Source organism: Cetorhinus maximus, chromosome 3 (assembly GCF_964194155.1).
Source record: "Cetorhinus maximus chromosome 3, sCetMax3.hap1.1, whole genome shotgun sequence".
Classification (NCBI taxonomy): domain Eukaryota; kingdom Metazoa; phylum Chordata; class Chondrichthyes; order Lamniformes; family Cetorhinidae; genus Cetorhinus; species Cetorhinus maximus.
Window position 1 is genome coordinate 74,810,281 of NC_135881.1, and position 21,485 is coordinate 74,831,765.

Here is a 21,485-nt window from a genome sequence, read left to right on the forward strand (position 1 = left end):
GTGAAATTCACTTCTAGGTGGCTGAAATGATGGTAACATTCACTATTAAGATTGGATAGGTGGATGAATGAAATGAGGTTGAAGGGATATGGAAAGTGGTAGATAAATCTGATGGTATGGAAGATAAATACTGAAAGGCTGGTTGGACCAAAGTAGTTGCTTCCCTTTTGTAGCACCTTTGTACAATTAATTTATTTAGCAGTAAAGAAGTGCCAATACTGTAAACAGTGCACGTTTGGTTTTTGTGCAGGCTTTTGCAGCCAGCAGACCTGGATCAGCAAGTCTTTCCCTACAAAAAACATGAAAAACCTATTAAATTTTTACTGTGCCCCTAAAAAAATTTTCAAATCCTAGCAATCAATGGAATCATGATAGCATTACTAAGTACTAAACAGTGCATTTTGATGGCAGCTTATTAAAGAGTGCTCCGGACTCCGTTGTGCTGTCAGACTGCATGTCCAACATCCCATCCTGAATGAGCCCCAATTTCCTCAAGTTAAACATGGGAATCTCTGGCCCCTGCTAAAAAATCCCTGCCCTCTTCATTGAATCCATTCCCCTCTCTGCTCATTGCCTCAGGGTAAACCAGATTATTTGCGACTTCAACATCCCTCTCCCTGGCAACAGTCCGCGATTAAAAAGTTGGTTCACAACTTTGGTGTCATATTTGATCCCGAGATGAGCTTTTGACCTTATATTCATCATTAAGACCGCCTACTTCCATGCTTACAACTGCCCAACTTCACTTCTGTCTCAGTTCATCTGCTGCTGAAGCCCTTATTCAAGCCCTTCATTACCTCTAGCTTGACTCTTTCGACACACCCCTGGTTTGTCATGCACATTCTACCCTCTGTAGACTCCAGGTCATCCAAAACTCTTTTGCCCTTGTCTGAACATGCACCCAGTACCATTCCCCTGTCATGCCTGTGTTTGCTGAGCTACAATGGCTCCCGGTCAAGCAACGTCTTGATTTTAAAATTCTCATACTTGTTTTCAAACTCTCCATGACCTCTCTCCTTCCGATCCCTGTAATCTCTTCCAGCCTCACAACCTTCCGAGATATGTGCACTCTGATTCTGGCCTCTCATGCATCCCCAATTTTAGTTGCTCCGTCATTGGTGGCCGTGCCTTCTATTGCTTCGGCCCAAAGCTCTGTAATTTCCTCTCAACACCTTTCTACCACACTTTCCTGCTTCAAGACACTGCTTAAAACAGATCTCTTTAACTAAGCTTTTGATCATCTGGTCTAATATCAGACTGCTAGACCTGGTTCTTGGGAATGAGGTGGGCCAAGTAGATCGAGTAACAGTGGGGGAACATTTAGGAGACAGTGATCACTGTATCATAAGGTTTAGGATGACAGTGGAAAATAACATTGGTCAATCCAGAGTAAGAATAATCTGGCAGAGAGCGGACTTCAATGGGGCAAAAATGGAGCTGGGCCGGATAGATGGGAACCAATGGTTGGCAGGAAAAACAATAGCTGAACAATGGGCTCCTTCAAAGAGGAAATGGTTTGGGCAGTCAAGGTATGTTCCCTCAAAAGGGAAGGGTAGGACGAACAAACCCAGAGCTCCCTGGATGACAAAGCAGACAGAAATTAAGTTTAAGAAAAAGTGTGCTTACGACAGGTGTTAGGTAGCAAATACAACTGAGAACCAAGCTGAATACAGAAGGTTCAGAGGGATGTGAAAAAGCAAATACGAGAAGCAAAGGAGGGATTATGAAAAAAGACTGACAGCTAACATAAAAGGAAATCCCAAAGTATTTTATAAGCACATCAATAGTAAAAAGGTGGTAAAAGGAGTAGGGCCAATTAAGGACCAAAAAGGGGATTTACACAGAGGCAAGAGGCAAGGCTGAGATGTTATATGAACACTTTGCATCTGGCTTTACCTACAAAGCAGATGCTGCCCAGGCCATGGTGACAGGGGAGGAAACTTAGACACGAGAAGGTTTGAAAATTGATAAGGAGGTGGTGTTGGATAAGCTGTCGGTACTTAAAGTTGGTAAGGCACTGGGACCGGATTAGATACATCCAAGAACATGGAAGGAAATGAGTGTGAAAATTGCAGAGGCACTGGCAATAATCTTTCAATGTTCCCTGGATTCAGGGGAGGTGCCAGAGGAGGACTGCAAACATTACACCTGTATTCCAAAAAGGTTGTAAAGGTCTGCCCTGCAATTACAGACCAGTCAGTTTAACTTCGGTGTTGGGGAAACTTCTAGAAACAATTACTCAGGATAGAATTAATAGTCACACAGAAAAACGTGGATTGATTCGGAAGAGTCAGCATGGATTTGTTAAAGGAAAATCGTGTCTAACTAACTTGGAGTTTTTTTGAAGAGGTAACAGAGATGGTTGAAGAGGGCAAGGCCGTTGATGTGGTGTATATGGACTTCAAAAAGGCATTCAATAGAGTGCCACACAACAGATGTCTGAGGAAAGTTATAGGTCATGGAATAAAAGGGACACTTTTATATAATAAAAGTAGCAATGTGGATACAAAATTGGATTAGGGATAGGAAAGAGAGAGTAATGGTTAGTGGGTATTTTTCAGGCTGGAAGAAGGTTTGTAGTGGAGTTCCCCAGGGGTCAGTATTGGGACCCTTGCTTTTCCTGATTTATTTATAAATGATCTAGATCTTGGTGTGCAGGGGACAATTTCAAAGTTTGTGGACGACACAAAACTTGGGAGAATTGTAAACTGTGAGGAGGAAAGTGTAGAACTCCAAAATGACATTGACACATTGGCGGAGTGGGCAGACGGGTGGCAGATGAAGTTCAATGAGGAGAAGTGTGAGGTGATACACCTTGCTACAAAGAATATGAAGAGACGGTATAAAATAAAGGATACTATTCTAAAGGGTGTGCAAGAGCAGAGAGACCAGGGTGCATATATGTATAAGACATTAAAAGTGACAGGACAGGTGGAGAGAGCTGTTGCTAAAATATACAGTATTCTAAGCTTCATTAATAGGGGCATAGAGTACAAGAGCATGGAGGTTATGATGAACTTATACAAGATACTTAGATCTCAGCTGGAGTAGTTTACACAGTTCTGGGCGCCACACTGTAGGAAGGATGTGAATGCATTGGAGAGAGTGCAGAAGAGTTTACGAGGATGGTTCCAGGGATGAGACACTTCAGTTATGAGGAAAGATTGGAGAAGTTGGGACAGTTTTCCTTGGAGAGGAGAAGGCTAAGAGGAGACTTGATAGAAGTTTTCAAAATAATGAGGGGCCTGGACAGAGTAAACAAGGAGAAACTGTTCCCACTCAAACAGATTGAGAACCAGAGGGCACAGTTTTAAAGTGTTTTGCAAAAGAAGCAAATGTGAGGCAAGAAAAAACTTTTTCACACAGTGAGTAGTTACAGTTTGGAATGTACTGCCTGGAAGCGTGGTGGAGGCAGGTTAAATTGAGACAGACATTCAAGAGGGCATTGGATGATTATTTAAATAGAAACAATGTGCAGGGTTACAGGGAAAAGGCAGGAGATTGGAATTAAGTTAAAATGCTCAGAAAGCTGGTACAGACATGATGGGCTGAAAGGCCTCCTTCTATACTGTAACAATTCTGTAATTCTGTAATATCACCTTATGTGGCTTGGTGTCATACTGTATTTTATGAGTTCCTTCAAAGTGCCTTGGGATGTTTCATTACGTTAAAAGGTGCCGTAAATACAAGTTGCTATTGAACGTCCTGTTTGACCTCAAGCTAAGCTCCTGATGCTATATTCTCTTCAAGGCTTCCTATTTCCAACTCCAAACATCACTCATCTCCTCCGCTGCTTCAGCTGCTGCTGAAACTTCTTTCATAGCGTTGTTAACTCTGGACTTGACTATTTCAATCTCTCCTGGTCAGGTCCTATCCTCCACACTAACCTTCAGCTCCCCATTTCCTATCCTGCTCACCCATCACACCTGTTGTTGCTGCCCATTACCCAATGCTGCCAATTTAATATTCTCATTCTTATATTTAAAACATAACCTTGCCCCTCTATCTTTGTCATCTCAGCCTTCCAATTCACCTCCACCCATTCCCAGAACACTGTTCCTTCAACTGTCACCTCGTAAGCATCCTTCGCCCCAGCTCTGGCATCCGTGCTTTCAATTGTCTAGGTCCACAGACTGGAATTCCCTCCCTATATTTCTTAGCCTGTGCACCTCCCTCTCCTGCTTTAAGGCCCTCCAAACACTACCTGCTTGATCAAACATTTGGTTACCCATTCTAATATCTCCTCCTTTGTCTAAGCATCAATTTTTGTCTGAATACACCACTGTGAAGGGCCTTGCAAGGGCTGGTTAGCTCAGTTGGCTAGATGCTTACAGTGTGGTGCAGAATAACACCAACAGCATGGGTTCAATCCCTGTACCAACTGATGTAGTTCTTGAAGCCTGCTTCCCTTTCCCCATAGTGATGTCATGGAATAAGCATTCCATGATAAGGTGGTGGCATAGTGGCATTGTCACTGGAGTGGTAATCCAGAGACCCAGGGTAATGCTCTGGGGTCCTGGGTTTGAATCCCACCATGACAGATGGTGAAATTTGAATTCAATAAAAATCTGGGATTAAAAGTCTGATGATGACCATGAAACCATTGCCGATTGTCATAAAAACCCACCTGGTTCACTAATGTCCTTTAGGGAAGGTAATCTGTCGTCCTTAACTGATCTGGCCTACATGTGACTCCAGACACACAGCAATTTGGTTGACTCTTAAATGCCCTCTAAACAAGGGCAATAAGGGATGGGCAATAAATGCTAGCCAGCGATGCCCACATCCCATGAATAAAAAAAAAATTAGCACCCTCAGACGTGACAGGAAGAGGGAGAGAGAGGTAAATGCTTTGCGAGGTTTTCCTAGGTTAATGTCACATTCATTAAAAGAACTTAGAGAATCTAATGTTTGGATTAATGATAATAATTTTTCATCTTACCTTGCAGGCTCTGTAGAGATACTTTTTGTCTCGAGTTAACTTATATAGAGAGAGGAAAGAGTATCCGTTTCCTGCAGTTCCATGGCAGATTCCGTAACCCTTCCGCAGCAGCCCTCGCTGCCAGATAACATCACTGCACTCCATTGCATCCTTCAAGTACTTTTCTTCTTTAAAAGTCTGTTTACAAAAATAAGCAAAACTGTTTAAACTTAAAAAAAAACAAACACTCTCTCATCTAGTGAAAGACAAATACCACAGATGGCAGCAAGTAAGTAGACCTTTGAAGCCTCCAAAAATCCTTCCAAAAACAGGGGTTGACTTTTACGCCGAGTATACGATGTTAACCACTGGTGTGGGTAGTTGCCATTTTGAAATGTGGAAAAAAACCCCACCAGTAATTCATATTAAATTAATATGGCACAGTTTATTGAATTAATTAATTCTACAAAGATACCTTTAACCACAATCAAAGCATTTTGAAAGAAAGAGTCAATTTCATTGTCTTCGGCATCCAATACAAAGAGTTAATTGGATTTATTCTGAATCACTTTGGCTATTCCATCATCATAAGGCTCCCACTCCGGATCAGATTTAGTTCTTTTGCTTTCAGAATCATCCTTCCACAACAAATCATCTTCTTCTGCATTCATTGAATTGGATATTCCGTACTTTTTGAACGATCCAATGATACTTTGTGGTGCTAATGGCACCCCACAATATGATAAAACCACACAAAACGTTGAGCAGGGCAACACGCATATGTCCACTCTTTTGTGAAGGAAGGACATTTCGCCATCAACCATCATCTATTCCATTCGGCATGAACATGATCCTTGAATGGCTCTTTGACACATGCATCCAAAAAGGTTGAACTATGGACATCAGACCCCCTGGTGCAACAGCGATATGGATGTGATTTTGATCTCAGGTTATATGGAATCTGAACATGTCCCACAATCATAAACTGCATTTTTTTTTAAAACATTGGCTGCATCGATCCACAACTTCACCCCATCCTCATCCAACTGTTGTTATGCACATGCACAAAAACTCCTGCAGGGAACTTGATGTTTGGCATGGTTTTAGGTTCGAAAATTAGCATGGATTTTGATTTTGCTCCGTCAGCTATGCAGGGTATTAGCACTGTGAATCTCATCTTCTCATGTCCTGTAGTTTTCACTTTCCACTACACTTTTTCACTGCCAGACATATCAAAGTTCTTGGGCTCTTCGTCTGTATTGGCAATGAATCATAATGGCTACTTGTGTTTTTGCTAATGTCTGATGATGATCTGTTGGAAACTGGTAATTTTGACATTGAGGTCTCTTGGTAGTCTCTGAGCAATCTTGGTCTTCTCTCACAACACCAGACTGTTTTGCTCTACAGCAACTAGCTGTTGTTCTGAAACCTTAGCTGGACTAGTGTGCAGTTTGGTCCGCTTAAATCCACGTTTACACTTTGCAATTCTGGTGGCAATGTAACCGTTCCAATGATTTTTGAGGACCCATTCTAATACGCGCTTTTCAAGAACAGGCCATTGGCTGGTCTCTGCCCTGATGGCACATTTAGTCTTGAGGATCTTCACAATGGATTCACTAACACTGAATTCCTATGCTACAGCACAACTTACTTGACAAGTTAGCAAACATTACAATTTTTAGCTCGAAAGCGGCTTCATACCTCATTACTTATGTTGAAAAACCTATTTCTGTTCGTTGCTCTCGACGCCATGCATGCTCTGATCTGTGTGTGGATATCTTAAACACCTTACATCACCTTCACAACACAGCCCGTATCACCCGCTAGATCCCATGAACAGACTTACAGTATAAAGGCAAGTAAAATTTGCATTTCTGGGGTGAAAAATTGAGGCCGACTAATAATGCAAGTATTGCATTTCAGAGCTGAAGGGGTGGGGGGTGCTGCCGTATATGCAAAAGAATGATTTTTGGCGTCAAAAATACGGGGTTGCTTTATATGCCATGTCGACCTGTATGCTGCAATCTACAGTAGGTACTTTTTAAAAAATTCTTCCACGAGATGTGGGCATCCATGGCTAGGCCAGCATTTATTGCCCATCCCTAGTTGCCCTTGAAAAAAATGTTGGTGAGTCGCCTTCTTGAACCGCTGCAGCCCATATGGTGTAGGTACACCCACAGTGCTGTTAGGCAGGGAGTTCCAGGATTTTGACTCAGCGACAATGAAGGAACAGACTCCAAGTCAGGATAGCGTGTGACCCGAAGTGGAACTTGCAGGTGGTGGTGTTCCCATGCATCTGCTGGCCTTGTCCTTCAAGGTACGAGAGTAGGTGGGTTCATAAGATGCTGTCAAAAGGAGGCTTGTGGAGTTGCTGCGGTACATCTTGTAGATGGTACACATTGCTACCACTGTGTGTCGGTGATGGAGGGAGTGAATGTTTAAGGTGCTATAGCATATAGGACATTTTCAATAAAACTTTGCTTTTGAAGGCCTGCACTCAGCTATATTAACCTGTTTCTTCACATCTTGTATTGCATTTAGAATGATGCTAGATGCCTTATTCATTAGAACATTACTAGTTTCACATTAAACTACGGGTAGGTGTATATAATAATCTGATGTGTAATATACTTTTAAAGACAAATGTTGTAAAGCAAGATCACATGATCTTGATACCCAATAGCAGAGTAGCACGGGCTACCTCCGTGGTCAGTAGTCTTGAGTTAGAGTCTGAAGAGTAAAGACAGAGTTTTGAGTTGTAAGCACGAGTGTTGCTGCTGAGTTTGTTTTGTAAATTAACAGAATGTGTTTCTTCCAAGAACGGTCTACAGGACTTCTCTGTCTTGGTACCAAATGAGTCACCCCGAAACAAGCGTGCAACCCGGATCCTTTAGCCCCAACAAATCAGGGCACTAGATCCAACAATGTACCAGACATCAATTACAAAAAAATGCTCACCGCTAATCTATTCTCCACCTTAAGCACTGTACAGCACTGGCTGAAGATATGTGTAATATTAGGAACTAAAGAAAGCGAATACTGCAATACAGAACATCTAGAGTAGCGGCATAATTGTGGGGGTTCAGGATATTTCAGCCATCTCCTGTGGAGGGTGGATGGGGAGAAATCTCAATTACATCATACTACAAATAACATTGCGCTAATCATAGGACTCCCAGCTATGATCCCCAGCTGAGGTTACCACTGGACAAGCCTGATCCCAGGGTGGAACCCAGCTTGATAGATCTTAATTTTTATTTGTTTGTTTAGATATTTCGAGAGGGGCTACTGAACAGAGTCAGCTAATGAACTTATAACAAAATAAAACATTTATTAAACAAGAGAAGTTGAACTATATTACAATACACATTCGTCCACAACTATACCTTTACAGATATATATACAGATTTGTAAAGATAACACAATTTACAAAAGCTCTCTTATACTCTCATGTTCACAGTAAGTACACCAATAGGCGACCTGTGGTTAGACACGTCACACTCTGAAGCCAAGTGACAGATGCCATCTCAACCTGAAGCTATAGATCTCTCATCAACTTCCCCCAGCCGCTTGCCCTACCATGAGCCAACCGGTCGCACTGCACTCAGTCTTTCACAGGACGGTTACCAATCGCCGCTCTCCAAGAGCTCGCATTGGAATCTTCGCCCGAACAAATGCTGTCTCTCAGATGCTTTCTGTAAGGGTTCACCTCCAGGGTCTGGAACACTCCTTCCACTGTTCCTCTTCCCTGCACGCGCACACACTGACTCAGCTGTCAACAGCACACCACTGCTTCATATATCCATAGCAAAGAGTTACAGGACTTCAACCATCTTTGGACCTTCTGGCCTCTAGCTTTAAATCTGCTTTCTTTAAGCTTGAAGCCTTTCTCTGCCCCTCACTCTTAACTTCACTTAACAGGAACCTTTTCCAGTTTCCTGTCCTTCCTTCGACTAGAAGGTCTGCTTGGGACTTTCTCCTGTTCCACTGCCCTAGAGTTTGGGGTCTTTCCTTTAGCTTGGGACTGGCTATCTGTCCCCTTTGCTCCAATCTCTCCTGGCAGCTACTTTCAAAACCAACTGAACTCAAACAGCTTCCAAATCAAACTGGCGTGCGTGCGGTGCGCGTGGGGGTGACATGTGGTGTGCGTGCGTGCATCTGTGGGAGGCACCTGCCTCTCTGGGCCCCTATTGCTATTCAACAGCCCAGTTCTTTACTCTTGTTTGTTTAACTTAGCTGTAACAGTTGTAAAACTCTCAGTTTGACCTTTTTTAACACAGATACAGAAATACAAATTAAACTTAAATATTAAACCTAAAACTCATTCCTAACACCCATAAATACTTACTTAAACTCTATTTCCTAACAACATTCCATAAAGGAACTATCATATTTTCCTGATATTACTGTGGGATACTTTAAAGCAGCCTTGTGTGTGTGTGTGAATAATTTAAGGAAACTGCTGGACTGCAAGATTTGAATCAAAGGGATTAAGTGTAAAAAAAAACAGGTATTTGAAATGCTAATGGTCGACCTAAGTAAAAATGGAATTTGCATTTTTCAATGAGGGAAGAGGTTTTTTGGCTTTTCAAAAAGGGACATGGTAAGATGTTTATAACTGGCAAGATAAAAAAGGCAAAGTTATTACGTTTATTTTTCGCCCAAGAGTGTTGGCCATAACGATAACACAAGATTTTTATATTCTGGGAAAAGTAACTTCTAAAGACAGGGTAAAACAATGAATTTACAGATCAAAAAGGAGGAATCATATTTAAAGAAGGATGGAGAGATGTATAGGTGTGGCCATTTTTAAAAAAAAACTTATTTCATGGGATGTGGGCTTCGCTGGCTAGGTCAGCATTTATTGCCCATCCCTAGTTTCCCTTGAGAAGCTGATAGTGGGCTGCCTTCTTGAACAGCTGTAGTCCATGTGGTGTAGGTACACCCACGGTGCTGTTAGGGAGGGAGTTCCAGGATTTTGACCCAGAGACAGTGAAGGAACGGCGATATATTTCCAAGTCAGGATGGTGAGTGATTTGGAGGGGAACTTCCAGGTGGTGGTGTTCCCATCTATCGACTGCCCTTGTTCTTCTAGATGGTAGTGGTCGTAGGTGCTGTCCAAGGAGCCTTGGTGAATTCCTGCAGTGAATCTTGTCGATGGTACACACTGCTGCTACTGTGCGTTGGTGGTGGAGTAAGTGGATGTTTGAGGATGTGGTGCCAATCAAGTGGGCAGCTTTGTCCTGGATGGTGTCAAGCTTGTGTTGTGGGAGCTGTACTATTCCAGGCAAGTGGAAGGTATTCCATTACACTCCAGACTTGTTGGTGGGGAACAGGCTTTGGGGAGTCAGAAAGTGAGTTACTTGTTGCAGGATTCCTAGCCTCTGACCTGCTCTTGTAGCCACAGTATTTATATGGTTAGTCCAGTTCAATTTCTGGTCAATGGTAACCCCCAGGATGTTGATAGTGGGGGATTCAGTGATGGTAATGTCATTGAACGTCAAGGGATGATGGTTAGATTCTCTCTTGTTGGAGATGGTCATTGCCTGGCACTTGTCTGGTGCAAATTTTACTTGCCACTTGTCAGCCCAAGCCTGGATATTGTCCAGGTCTTGCTGCACTTAGACATGGACTGCTTCAGTATCTGAGTCGTTGCAAATGGTGAACATCATGCAATCATCAGCGAACATTCCCACTTCTGACCTTATGTTGGAAGGAAGATCATTGATGAAGCAGCTGAAGATGGTTAGGACGAGAACACTACCCTGAGGAACTCCTGCAGTGATGTCCTGGAGCTGAGATGACTGACCAACAACCACGACCATCTTACTTTGTGCTAAGTATGACTCCAACCAGTGGAGAGTTTTCCCCTGATTCCCTTTGGCTCCAGTTTGGCTAGGGCTTCTTGATGTCATACTGTCAGATGCAGCCTTGATGTCAAGGGCAGTCACTCACTTCACCTCAGGAGTTCAGCTCTTTTGTTCATGTTTAGGCCAAGGCTGTAATGAGGTTAGGAACTGAGTGGCCCTGGCAGATCCCAAACTGGGCATCAGTAAGCAGGTTATTGCTAAGCAAGGGCTGCTTGATAGCACTATTGATGACTCCTTCCATTACTTTACTGATGATCGAGAGTCGAATGATAGCATGGTAATTGGCTGGGTTGGATTTGCCCTGCTTTCTGTGTACAAGACATACCTGGGCAATTTTCTACATAGCCGGGTAGCTGCCAGTATTGTAGCTGTACTGGAGCAGCTTGGCTAGGGGCGCAGCAAGTTCCGGAGCACAAGTATTCAGTACTATTGCTGGAATATTGTCAGGGCCACTAGCCTTAGCAGTATCCAGTGCCTTCAGCCATTTCTCGATATCACGTGCAGCGAATAGAATTGGCTGAAGACTGGCATCTGTGATGAGGCCGAGATGAATCATCCACTCGGCACTTCTGGCTGAAGATTGTAGCAAATGCTTCAGCCTTATCTTCTGCACTGATGTGCTGGGCTCTCCCATCGTTGATGATGGGGATATTTATGGAAGCTCCTCCTCCAGTGAGTTGTTTAATTGTGCACCACCATTCATGACAGGACGTGGCAAGACTGCAGAGCTTAGATCTGATCCATTGGTTGTGGGATTGCTTAGCTCTGTTACTTGCTACTTATGCAGTTTGGCACGCAAGTAGCCCTGTGTTGTACCTTCACTTGGTTGACACCTCACTTTTAGGTGTGCCTGCTGCTGCTCCTGGCATGCCCTCCTGGTCGAACCAGGGTTGATACCATTGCCATCAAGCCAGGGGAGAGTGGGGGATATGCCAGGCCATGAGGTTCCTGATTGTGTATGAATACAATTCTGCTGCTGATGGCCCACAGCGCCTCATAGATGTCCAATCTCAAGTTGCTAGACCTGTTCAAAATCTATCCTATTAGCACGGTGGTAGTGCCACACAATACAATGGAGGGTATCCTCAATGTGAAGGCGGGACTTTGTCTCCACAACAACTGTGGGGTGGTCACTCCTACCGATACTGTCGTGGATAGATGCATCTGCGGCAGGCAGGTTGGTTGGTGAGGATGAGGTCAAGTATGTTTTTCCCTCTTATTGGTGACCCTGTCGAGCAGCTATGTCCTTTGGCACTCGGCCAGCTCAGTCAGTAGTGGTTCTACCATGCCACTCTTGGTGATGGACATTGAAGTCCCCCACCCAGAGTACATTCTGTGCCCTTGCCACCCTCAGTGCTTCCTCCAAGTGGTGTTCAACATGGAGGAGTATGGATCAGCTGATGCATTACCCTGTGGTAATCAGCAGGAGGCTTCCTTGACCATGTTTGACCTGAAGCTATGAGACCTCGTAGGTCAGGAGTTGATATTGAGGACTCCCAGGGCATCTCCCTCCCATGTGTATACCACTATGCCACCATCTCTGCTGGGTCTTTCCTGCCGATGGGACAGGACATACCCAGGGATGGTGATGGTGGTGCCTGGGACATTGTCTGTAAGATATGATTCTGTGAGGATGACTATGTCATGCTGTTACTTGACTAGTCTGAGAGACAGCGCTCCCAATTTTGGCACTAGCCCCAGTGTTGCTAAGGAGGGCTTTGCAGGGTCTAGAGGGCTGAGTTTGCCGTTGTTGTTTCCGGTGCCTAAGTCGATGCCGGGTGGTCCGTCAGGTTTCCTTCCTTTTTTGAGACTTTGTAGTGGTTTGATACAACTGAGTGGCTTGCCAGGCTATTTCAGACGGCATTTAAGAGTCAACCACTTTGCTGTGGGTCTGGAGTCACGTGTAGGCAAGACCAGTTAAGAATGGCAGATTTCCTTCACTAAAAGGACATTAGTGAACCAGATGGGTTTTTAAACAACAATCGACAATGGTTTCATGGTTATCATTAGACTTTTAATTCCAAATTTTTTACTGAATTCAAATTCCACCATGTAAGATCTTGAAAGACGTACTGTGTGAAACAGACTTGTGGAAAAAGACTCTAGCCACTCTGGAGAAACTTGTTGTTCCAGAAAGCAAGGTTGTGTTAAAAAACTTAAAATTCCATTGTCGAGTGAGAGGGAGAAAGAAGCTGTGAAATACCTCCCTTATAGAAACAGTGGGTGCTTGTGGTAATCTTGCTGGATGTTTTATAAATTAAGAATCTGTTTTGGACTGTTACCTGAAAGGGGCATGTGATAGGGAGTCGAGTTAAGTAGAAATTTTGGGAATTGTTATAAAACTAAAGATAACCATGTAACTGTAATCTTGGGCGTGTTTAAGTTTTCTTTTGTTAATAAATGTTTGAATTTAGTCTTTAAAATCTTTAAAGGTGGTAGTGGACTCATTACTTCTGACTTTAGTGCACAAACCTTCTTGTAATAAATACAAATTGCAAAATGTGATAGCATGGCCAAGTTTTCCTCTGGGATTTGGTCAGTCTAGCACATACCACCTGTCATATCACAATAATTTAGTGAATATTTAGCATGCACCAGAAAGCAAGTATCATCATCTTCCTCTACCACTTGTCCTTCTAGCTGATGTATGTGAATGTGAGCCATGACGAAAAAATAAAGTCAAAGTGCAAAAGTATCTTTGGGTAATAAATAATAGCAAAAAAAGTAAACTTCCAATGCAACCTTCAAATACTAACCTTGTAAGACTGTAATAACATGTGTATAACACCAGGAGCACCATGGCACCAATGGACCAATCTGTCAGTTTCATTGCTTAATGATGATGGGTAATTTCCAGATCTGAACTTTTTATGTCGCACATAGTCCACACTGGGTTTTACGAGTTCCGTTAAAGTCTCTTGGTCCAACTTTGAGCCTGGCTGGAACATGAATAAGTTATTAAAAATCTAGCAAATGCCATTCAAAATTCACTAGAGTAGAATACTAATAACTGTACAATAGAGATTAGATGAAACTGGCTATAACCTCATAACGTTAAGGAGCAAGAGTTCAGCATGTATTCTGGGAGTTTGCATTTGGGAGATGGTGGTGAGAAGAATGGAAAAAGAAATTGAAGTACAGCAAGATAGAGGGCTTTAGGGAAATGCAGGGCAGTGGTATCAGCTTTGGATTGCCCTCGCAAAGAGTCAGCACAAGCACGATGAGATGGATTTCAGCTCAGAATGTAGAGCCAAGTGTAATGTCCAATGCTTTCATAGAGATGACAATTAACTTTGTTTACATAACAAAGACAATACAAAAATTCAAATATTGTGGAAACATTCAACAGGTCAGTCCATATCTATGGAAAGTGTAAATGAGTTAATACTTCAGATGTAGAACCCTATTCTCTCCACAGGTGCTGATGAATCTGCTGAATATTTTGCAACATTTTGTTTTAATTACAGAAATCTTAGCAGATCCTTTGCACGATTGGTAAATCCTCCATATTTGAATTTGAAAAGAGAAAAGCCTGAAAAAGTGTTTTAATATTTTAGAAAAGAAATTAAACCGTTAAGTTTTTTTTAAAAGGTTCTACACCAAAATATTAATCTGCATTTCGCTTTACAGTTACTGATGGACCTGAACATTTCCAACATTTGGAATTTTTAAAGTTTTACAGTGTAGACAAAGAATATGTCATAACTGCTGACTCTTAGGCGGCTTGTAATATTTACTTCTCGGGTGAATCAATTCTTCGTCCCTCTATATTCAATTGTTATGTTTAAAGAATTACAAGAAATGGCACTACATAATAGGTTATACTGTGTTTTGATTGAAGTTATGTGCCTCAATGACTAGAAGGTAGATTGGCCCAAATTTTGTGTTCGGTGGCGAACAAATAGCACCGTTCGTCACACTTGCCCACAGAAAGTCTGTGGGTTATTGAAAATCAGTTTGCAAATATAGAAAATCAAAACAGCTCATCACCCTCTACAGGTGATCTGGGACCTGTGAGAGAAGGGAAACCAACAATGTGGTTCCTCAACCAATTAGATTGAAGAATCTTACTGAGGCAAGCAGGGGACAAACCAGGAAGTGCAAGTTAGAATATTTGATTCAAAGTAAAATCATATATAGAAAGTGAAAGAAAGGAGGAAAGAAAATTGGGATTGACAGAAAAGAGGTAAAAGACACAAAGTAAGTAAACCTCCAACAATAATTAAAATCTGAATATGAAACTCTATACTTAAGAATAAATTTCAATGTCAGAGAGATTGTTTGGTAGTAATTAAGGCTCACCACAGCATTAAAATTTCACTTACATTTTATTGGATAAATCCCAGCCTTTTTTGGTACGTTTAGTGTACACCTGGTGGGTAGGTACCACAACTTCACACCCTTTCAATGAAATCTGTTAGAATTCTTTAAGGAGGTAACGAGTAGGTTAGACAAAGGAGAGCCAATGGATTTTATCTACTTGGACTTCCAGAAGGTCTTTGACAAGGTGCTGCACAGGAGGCTGCTCATTAAGATAAGAGCCCATGGTGTTAAGAGGCAAGGTACTAGCATGGATAGAAGATTGGCTGTCTGGCAGGAGGCAGAGAGTGGGGATAAGGGGGTCCTTCTCAGGATGGCGGCCGGTGACTAGTGGAGTTCCGCAGGGGTCAGTGTTGGGACCACAACTTTTCACTTTATACATTAATGATCTAGATGAAGGAACTGAGGGCATCCTGGCTAATTTTGCAGATGATACCAAGATAGGTGGAGGGACAGGTAGTATTGAAGAGGCGGGGAGGCTGCAGAAGGATTTGGACAGGTTAGGAGAATGGTCAAAGAAGTGGCAGATGGAATATAACGTGGGGAAGTGTGAGGTCACGCACTTTAGTAGGAAGAATAGAGGCGTAGACTATTTTCTAAATGGGGAGAGAATTCAGAAATCTGGAGTGCAAAGGGACTTGGGAGTCCTAGTCCAGGATTCTCTTAAGGTTAACTTGCAGGTTGAGTCGGTAGTTAGGAAGGCAAATGCAATGTTGGCATTTATTTCGAGAGGACTAGAATATAAAAGCAGGGATGTGCTGCTGAGGCTTTATAAGGCTCTGGTCAGACCACATTTAGAATATTGTGAGCAATTTTGGGCCCCGTATCTCAGGAAGGATATGCTGGCCCTGGAAAGGGTCCAGAGGAGGTTCACGAGAATGATCCCAGGAATGAAAGGCTTAACATATGAGGAACGTTTGAGGACTCTGGGTCTATACTCGATGGAGTTTAGAAGGATGAGGGGGGATCTGATTGAAACTTACAGAATACTGAAAGGCTTGGATAGAGTGGACGTGTGGAAGATGTTTCCATTAGTAGGAGAGACTAGGACCCGAGGGCACAGCCTCAGAGTAAAGGGAAGCCCTTTTAGAACAGAGATGAGGAGAAACTTCTTTAGCCAGAGAGTGGTGAATCTATGGAATTCATTGCCAGAGAAAGCTGTGGAGGCCAGGTCATTGAGTGTATTTAAGATCGAGATAGATAGGTTCTTAATTGGTAAGGGGATCAAAGGTTACGGGGAGAAGGCGGGAGAATGGGGTTGAAAAACTTATCAGCCGTGGTTGAATGGCGGAGCAGACTCAATGGGCCGAATGGCCTAATTTCTGCTCCTATGTCTTATGGTCTTATGGACTCTCAGCAAGATACTGTTAGAGTGAAGGTTGTGGGGAAGCAGGACAATTTGGATAGCAACTTCCAACCTCCATGTTTAACTGCGTATGTGCAGACGCCAGAAGTTGCTGTCCGATTCACTACTTAATAATACTAAGTGCTGATCGCCCATCATTATTTGTACTGCTGAATCCAGACCAATATATTTGTTGCATCATGAGAATACAGCTGTTTGACTCTCCGTACATTCATCATGTTGTGGCACTTTTTTTTCAATTTCTCTAAACAATGTATCACTTGTATTCTTAGTTTTCTCAATCAATTATTATCGTGTACTTGTCTATTGGATGATTGAATTCTGTTAAGGTAAATAAGACATAGATGCTACAAGGTATTAAGAGTTTATTTGCTTCAAATTAGGTTGTTGAGGGTAAATTAAATCAACCTAAGGTTTACACTTGAAACCAACCTGCATTAGCATATAGTAGATCCCTGCTAAACCATGAGCTGCTCCAACATACTGCTTTTTGTGCCACTGGTAGAGAAGAGGACAACGTTCAGTTTTGCGTTCTTCCTTGGAAAGATTTTTGCCAGATTCGATAATGGCATTAACCACCTGAATCCAAAGTTAGAGTGGGGAAGGGGGAATGGAAGGGGTAAATGGGAAAAAAAAACCTGTGATTAAAAAGTCTAATTAGTACAAAAATGAGTGTCAAACTCATCATAATAAATGATTTGTTAAGACGCCATATCAATCAATTAAAACATTCACTTGAATAAACAAATGAAAATACAAGCATCATTTGCTTTAGTCATTAATTCCTATTAAATAAATGGTTGACAAAGGCCTAGGAAACTGTAATTATATTGATTACAGCCCACGTTTATTACACATAAGACACCACTTTGAATACTACACTATTTTTTGTCCAATTTTGCAAACTAGGTTCAGTGGCCAATGTTACAAGTCAACGTGTAATATAAAGAGGAATTGGGGCAGGCAAAGCCACTGGTGTAGAGAGGTGGTTGATAGTATTCGTTGGTAGTGAGAATATGGATTACATATTAAATGTTTGAGGTAACAGAGCAGGAGAGAGTTCTCTGGTTTTGGTGAATCAGTCAACAGGCAGTGAAGAAAGCAAACGATATGATGAATGAACAGCTAAGGGTATGAGTTACAAATCTAAAAAAATTGTATTTAGCCATGGCAAATTGATATTATGAATATTTGAGCCATTGACAATTACTAAGGGGATCACTGGAGATGAATAATAGATTGAGAACAGGCCAATGTGGTCTCCATATTCTATAAAAGGGTGACAAGACAGGCACGAGCAACTATAAATCCATTAACATTGATTCAATTTTATGTATAATAATAGCCACCTACCAGGGGTAAACTTGAAAATTATTTGTAAAATTACCACCACCTATTAAGTAGTAGTTAACATTGCTTTAGAAGGGGAAACACCTGCCTTGATTAGCCTCCTGATTTTTTTTTGAATAACTGACAAACCAAACGCAATGACATTCTGTACTTAAAACTTCCAAAAGGCATTTGTTAAGGTTCCAAGTTAAAGGCTAATAATTGAACTCAAATCTGTGGAGATTCAAGGCAAATTTGGGAATAGTTAAGAAACTGGCTGATGGGAATAAGGGTAGTTAGGTTGGTGTTGGGAACACTTCTGTTTGTAATTTACATCAATTAGATTCTGGCTTAGATTCAGAAAATCATGGCAAATATGAAGTTTGCAGATAGCATCAAACCAGAAGCAGTGAGAAATGGAGGAGATAGCTCAAATTTCAGAGCACGTTAAACAAAATATGTAGATGGGCAGAATGGGACGTGAAATTTAATATAGACAGGTGTAGTACAATTCACAAAGAAAAAATTGAGACATTAAAATCTCATTTCATGGATTAGAGACTTAGTAAACTTGATATTAAACATGTAAAAATAATGCAGGATAGCAATCAACAAATCCAATATAACTTTGGGAGTTACATAGACAAAGCAGTAGAATAAAAGAAAGATTTCATGATCTGGCTACACTGCTCTGATCAGGCCACACATTGAGTATCATATTCAATACAGTTGCTGAGAATCAGAGACAGGTATTTAAGTACAGGAAGAAATGACGAGGTTAATCCTATGTCAAAGAATCAATTTATGAAGAAAGACTGAAGAGTCTAGAAAGGAGGAGATGTCCTAAAAAGTGATCTAAGGGGTTTTAAACAGCTAAAAAAGTGAAAAAGGAAAATTTGGAAAACAGTTGGAAACCACAACAGGGGTCCTCCAAGGGTATTTTTGGATGGATGAATTAATATAAGCCAAATGGTCTTTCTCATGCATAAGTATCTTATGATAAATCAAGAACTGAAGAACATGCAAGGTTGAGATTGAATTAGTGGTCCTCATCAGTGAATTATTTACAGAGCATAGGAGAGAATCAGTACAGAAAAAGGTACATACTCAGGATCCATTCTTTGACAAAAAGTGATTTTCCAGCAGTTTTCACAACTCATTAATACCAAGTAACAATGTTGCACTGGCATTATCCAGAAGCCCAAGATCAAACAAAGTTTTAATGTAAACTGGTGGCAATACTGTGCCTAACTGCAAATGAGTGTCACATGCCTTCATTCTGGTCTGTCTACAAGGAAGCAGAGTTGTCAGTTGTCTACACCTTTTTTCTTCCATTAAATGTATTTTAACAGAGAAAAAAAAAAGTTTACTGCAACTCTTTTGTCAGATTCCCAGGGAGTGGGTAATTTTTGTAGCTACTGTCACAAAAGAAAACACTACAGCCAATACTGCATATCAAGATCTCACAAAGAGTAATTCAAGTGAATGACCAGTCAATGTAGTCTTGCAGACATCCATTGAGGAAGCATGTTGAATAGAACCCTGAAAGAACTCCCTGCTTCTCTTCAGATAGGGCTACATGATCTTTAACATCCAACTGAACAAGCAGACAGGATCTCATCTCACCTAAAAGGAAAGCTTTTCCAATAATGCAGCACTCTATCAATATATCACTTACATGTCAGACTAAATGTATGCTCAAGTGCCTGAGTGATGTTTGAACCCTGAACATTATGAATTGAGAAAAGTTGATACTTGTAAGAAATGTAAACACATGCAAAAACAAAGTTGCAGTTAATTAAATTTACAAATTAAACCTGTAAAATGAAGGTAGGTTTCTTACCTCCTGAATAACAGAAAAAGGAACAGTATCTTGACAAATCTCTGCATTCACATATAGTAAAGCATATAAATATCCAGCCCGGCCATATAGTAGCTCATCTGGGATATCGGATTCCATACAAACAACAGTTCTCTGAAGTTGTAACAATCTAACGGGCGCAAGAAAAATCATGAATATCAAAAAAAAGTAATCACATGCATCTGAATAAAGTGCTTTAAGGGTTATGATAAAATATTAAATCATCAGTCTTGAAAGAAAAATATTCTACACCAATGGCAATTTTACACAATGGATACAGTGTTTGTAATGCTGATCCCACTCCTGACACTAATGTTTTGTATGTCTAATATGTCGATGTGCTGCATCTAGGTGTGTGAGTGAAGAAAGTTACTGATGTTTTCTGCCAAAGCAAAGCTTTTGCTGCTAGCCAACAGTTTAGGCTGAAAACGAGGCGCAATGTGAAAAAGAGAGCCAAATGTGCAAGTTTTGCCTTGTTGTGACACAGAAAAATTGGGTCCCTCGTGCACTCAAGCTAAAGTTTCAGAGGAGCTCAGAGGAGGTCCAAAAATGCAGTGTGCAGGCCCACTGGCATGTGGACACATCCTGGCACTCATGAACAAACTCAGGTATGGGCACATAGCTCCACTGCCTTGTGGGTACCTCTGGAGAGTTAAACCCTGACAAAAAATCTGGAATGGGGCCCAAAGGCAAACTGATGTCCAAATATGTCAGCCCAGATCGTCAGAGACCAGACATACCACCCAAGATATGCATTGAGACCCTGCAGAAGTCCCAACGCACTGACTCTGTGGGAATTGCCCAGGAAGTTTGAACTTCCAATGGAAAATTCCATGTTCCCTGGGACCCTCTGAAAATGTCTCCAACTCTGAGTTAGAGTTGGAGACTTTGGATGATTCCAACTTACTTACCTGAATAGTTACTCAGGAAACGTTAGACAGAAAAATCCTAGTCTAACTCCTGGCTAACTATAGAACTGATCGCCCAATCACTCACACTGAACCCTGATTACTCCATTTCACCCACACATACAATCATATGTTTATACGTCCCAGCTTTTCAGCGAGTTAACAAACACTTGCCAGAATACAGCAGCTACAGCATTAAAAACTGACATGGCTTGACTTCCCCCAATAATCCAGCACTAAAACAAAGCAGTTCGATTCCAGGAATGCTTCATGCTTCTGGAGAAGCCGGGATCGGAAGTCAGATATGCCGAGCTCCAGTGTGGTGCAGTGAAATAGGAGTGGAGTGGCAATATGACGGTGATATCCGCGTCTCAGAAAATTTGGGCAAAAATCTGGAGTGCAGCCCAAAAGGCAGACTGATGTCTAAATATGTAATCTTTCTGGCAATTCCTGCAATCAAGCTGGTGCAGAACATAGTGCTTTGCAATCCTTTGAACTCAACTAGAGAAGTCAAACGAGAGATCCTGATGTTTGGCCAGTCAGAATCTCCATAAATTTTAACCACACTTGCACCCTGGAGAGGAGGCTCCTGTTTCGCTGTAGTGCATTAACACAACACAAGGGACAGCATTTTTGAGTGATAAGCCCTAGGTGATTGGCGTCGAGAACGGGTGCTATAGGCTGCCTCCGACGGTGGGAGAGACCATCGTGTCCCATTAGTCAGCCACGGCCCACCTCAAGTTGGGCAACCCCCAACTAATAAAGTGCTCACCCGCTCCACCTGATTCAATGGGTATTTGAAGCTTGGAATCATTGCTCAACAAGTGGACAGGATCCATTGTACAAGGCAAACAAAGAAAAAGGAAGTGCCACCAACTCTTCAACTGGCAAGCTGGAATATCAGGGCGAT

The 21,485-nt window shown here is 41.8% G+C and overlaps 1 protein-coding gene across 1 annotated transcript in view; it reads right to left on the bottom strand.

Annotated features, from left to right (window-relative positions):
• lancl2 (LanC lantibiotic synthetase component C-like 2 (bacterial)) overlaps positions 1-21,485 on the bottom strand; it is a 73,099-nt gene that overhangs the window by 24,356 nt on the left and 27,258 nt on the right. The window contains exons 4-7 of the mRNA XM_078538572.1: positions 19,650-19,797; positions 16,910-17,056; positions 13,548-13,730; positions 4,943-5,119 (exon numbers count right to left, since the gene is read on the bottom strand). Coding sequence (XP_078394698.1) covers positions 4,943-5,119; positions 13,548-13,730; positions 16,910-17,056; positions 19,650-19,797 — 655 coding nt within the window. The remainder of the gene's footprint in view (positions 1-4,942; positions 5,120-13,547; positions 13,731-16,909; positions 17,057-19,649; positions 19,798-21,485) is intronic.